The sequence below is a fragment of the Tupaia chinensis genome, unplaced genomic scaffold (assembly GCF_000334495.1).
Source record: "Tupaia chinensis unplaced genomic scaffold, TupChi_1.0 Scaffold144255_1, whole genome shotgun sequence".
Classification (NCBI taxonomy): domain Eukaryota; kingdom Metazoa; phylum Chordata; class Mammalia; order Scandentia; family Tupaiidae; genus Tupaia; species Tupaia belangeri.
Genome location: NW_006204113.1, coordinates 4,594,196 through 4,597,987, shown reverse-complemented (window position 1 = coordinate 4,597,987; position 3,792 = coordinate 4,594,196). Strand labels below are relative to the sequence as shown.

At 44.6% G+C, this 3,792-nt stretch overlaps 1 protein-coding gene across 1 annotated transcript in view; it reads right to left on the bottom strand.

The window, feature by feature from the left end:
- Window positions 1-3,792, bottom strand: part of SORCS3 (sortilin related VPS10 domain containing receptor 3) — a 589,937-nt gene that overhangs the window by 585,046 nt on the left and 1,099 nt on the right. Inside the window, exon 2 of the mRNA XM_006166440.1 lies at window positions 2,834-2,935. Coding sequence (XP_006166502.1) covers window positions 2,834-2,935 — 102 coding nt within the window. The remainder of the gene's footprint in view (window positions 1-2,833; window positions 2,936-3,792) is intronic.

Below are 3,792 nucleotides of genomic sequence, written 5' to 3'. Positions count from 1 at the left end.
CAGCAGGACGGCTAGGAGAGGATGGATAGAGAGGAAGAGAGGGCGATTCCCAGCGAATAGGGGCCAATAGTGCTGGGCAGACAATAGGAGAATCAAAAACAGGAAAGGAAAAAGCTTGAGTTGGGCTGATGAAATGCCACAGTTCCCAAAGTATTCTGCAGATATTCTTAAGAGTGACAAGAAAATGGTAGAACTTTGAGGTCCAGACAATCTGGTAGAACAGCTCAGTCTCCTTCCCTGAACTTAGTCATATAGCCACCAGAGAAATAAGAAGGAAACTGGGCCCTAGGGCCAACATCAAAACTGGAAGACCAAAAGGGCCTGGGTCACTGCATGGGAGAGAGAGCTGCTGGGAGTTTGAGAAGGGGAAGGATGGTAGACAGGTGATGTAGACCTTTGCCTGCAAGTCCCTGTTGTACAACTGAGACCCGGCAGCAAAAGTCGCTCCATCACCTAATCACAGTGTCTAAGATGCTCCTTGAGCAACAGAAGATTATGGAAAGGGAGTGAAAGTGACAGTGTTTGTGTCTAGACAGCAACACCAAAGATGTCTACTCTAGGGGCCTCCCCATACCAACCTAAGAGACTGAAGTCTCAGCCTCCACATTGGCCTCTTTCCCAACCCAGGCACACATTCCCAACCCAGAGAATGAAACTGAGCATACCTAAAAAGCCCTTTGAGGATGCCAGTGACAGAAAGACAGCAGTAGCCCCACATGTGTGATCCCAGAGGAAGCCGAGAATGGCTGCATCTGGCCTCAAAGAAGAGGAAAGAGGACTCTTCCTGAGTCATCCCCAGTCACCTTGCCTACAGCCCTTCTCTTTGCTCAGGAAGTGGTCAACCAGCACCTGCAGCATCATGAGAAACAGTCTACAATCCCTGCGTGGTCCTGGTACTCCCACAAATGCACTGGCTCCTGCACACACACTCTGCCCCCTCAAAGACTCATGGGATTTTACCTTCAGGGCACAGAAAGCAGGCAGAAAGGTGAGGCCACTCCTGTGCACACAGACGGCATCTCATACTCAAGGTCTTCCTGCTGCCTGGCTATGCTCCGTCTCCACGGCCGCCTACAGCCCTGTTACAGTCAGCAAATTTAAGACCTGAGGATTGACCCTGGCCAAGATTCAAATTACAACAATTCATTACAGTATGATGTGTGCATCCTCCACCCAGGCATCCCAGAGCCCTCTTACAGGGTCAGGGGTCAAGCTGCGATTCCATGAGCCAAACCACTTCTCTTGTGCATGGGAGCTCCTGTTTCTCATGTCAGCAGTACTTATTGGCTAACCGCATCCACACAGAATTTAAGAAAGAGGAAATCGTGGCATTGGAAGAGAGGTCATCTAACACAGCATTTCTCAATTTAATGTGTGCCAAACCCCATGGGATGGTGCTAAACACAAATTTTAATGCGGTAGATAACGGGTAGGGCCCGAGATTCTGTACTTCAAGCAGGCTCCCAGGTGTTGCTGCTGCTGCTGACTGTAACAGATAAATACTTCACAGATCTGCACCTTCCAGTATGTAGCCCCCAGCCACACATGGCTGTGGAGCACTTGGACCATGGCCAGACCAAAGCAAGATGAGCTATGAGAGCAAAGTAGGCATCAGATTTCAAAGGTTCGGTAGAAAAGAGGTGCAACATATCACATTAATAATTTGATATTGGTTCCATGTTGACATACTATTTTGGATGTACTAGGTTAAGTAAAATAAATTATTAAAAACAATCTTGTATCTTTTTATTTTTTTAAGATGGTTACTAGAACACTTTATATTTCATATGTGACCCATTGTACTTCCACTTAATGTTATGCCACAGATCCTCCCATGACATCTAGGAGACCCCACCAAAGTGACATCCCCAAGGGAGGGTGTTTCTCAGAAACACTGTTGTAGCCTCAGTAGGCATCCCACTCTCTTTTTACACACAAGAAAGCCTCACACTCAACTTTGAGAACATTGAGCTAATCAAAGTTAAATAGATTCCTTCTCATCAGCGTTCTCAAGCCCTGATCTAGTTTCTGTGCTTTGTGAGCTACTTCACCCGGAGGTATAGTGCACAGGGTTCCCAGACTTGCCTGACCTCTCTGCAATAGCCGGTGGACCAGGACTCATTCTTCAGGCAAATTTCTAGGTTCTCAACATAAGCTGGTCAAATTAGAATCTCTGCAAGTAGAATGGGAATGTAGAACAAAATGACAATGGACTATCATCTCACCACAATTAGAGTGGCCATTACTGTGGCAAGCAGGTGGCGTGGTGGGTAAGGTGCTGGACTCCCACATGGTTGACTGCGATTTGAGTCCCAAACCTGACAGCTTGGTTTCTCACTTTCCCTTTCCCTCTCTCTCGCTCTTTCTCTCTGTCTCTATCTGGTCAAAATTTAAAAACAGTAGTAGTAAACTAAGATAAATGATTCTTTTAAAAATGTTTTTTATAAATATTTTTTAAATATATTTTTTTAAAGAATGGCCATTATTAAAAAGACCAAAAAAATTAACAAACACTGGTGAGGAGGTAGAGAAAGAAGAATTCCTTTACACCATTGGTGGTACAGTCATTATTGAAAACAGGATGGAGGTTCCTCAAAGAAATGAAAAGAGAACTGCCATATGATCCAGCAAGTCCAGAAATCTAATTTTTTAATAATGAAATGATCCTAAAGAATTATCTTCATGTGTTCTCTGATGACTGCTTGAATAACCCTCGGGGCAGAGAGTTCATTACCTCAGAAGGCAGCTTATTTCATCACTGGGCAGCTAACACTACTGCAACAGTTACCATCAGTATTGTTATCTCAAATGACCCCCCCATACCAAAAGCTACCTGACCAAAGACGATCATGTATAAGATTAGGCCAAGATTTAGGGCTCAGCAAGCCCAAACCATCATTTTCCAGGTAAAAGGCCAAGATACAGAGGGAAAGACCTATTGGAGATCACATATGCGGAGAGTGACAACTTAAAAGTCTGAGTCAGGCTTGCCCCTGGCAGCCGTCACAGGTACCATCAGGTCAATACCCTCTCTCCACCCAACTGAGCACCAATTCTTGGTTGGATTTCCCACAGCTTTTGTTTTGCTTTTGTTTTTTAGATTTTTACCACAAGGCATGTGTGCTCACCAGAGAGAGAGAAAAAGTGAGAAATCGCCCTCCCCGCCCCCCCCCCAGGGGATCACACCATAATCCTTTCTCCTTTCTTCTCTCAGGATTTTGGGCATGTACACACACCCACCTGCTATGTTTTTTAAGCTGTCAGGTGGAACTGATCCATGAAGTCAGTCACATGGGATCCAGAAATTTAACCACCACATTACCTGTTGGCCCTCTCTTCCAGTTCTTACATGTTGTCTTTAAAAATAAATAAATAAATAAATAAGTAAATAAGCTGTCACTGGGACCAAGAGGTGGTATGGTGGTTAAGGTGCTAGACTTTCACAGAGCTGTCCATGGTTTGAGTCTCAAACCTGGCAGCTTGCTTTCTCAGTTTTTATTTCTCTCTCTCTCTCTCTCTCTCTCTCTCTCTCTCTCTCTCTCTCTCTCTCTCTCTCTCTCTCTCTCTCTCTCTCTCTCTCTCTCTCTCTCTCTGGTGAGTACATGTACCCTATAGCAAAATTTAAAATAACAACAATAATTAATTAATTATTTTCAAAAAGTTGTCATTTGGGACTAACAGGTGGTGCGGTGGTTGAGGCATTGGATACTTCCACATTGCTGACCATGGTTCAAGCTCCAGACCTGATGGCTTGTTTTCTCACTTTCTCTCTCTACTCTCTCTCTCTCTCTA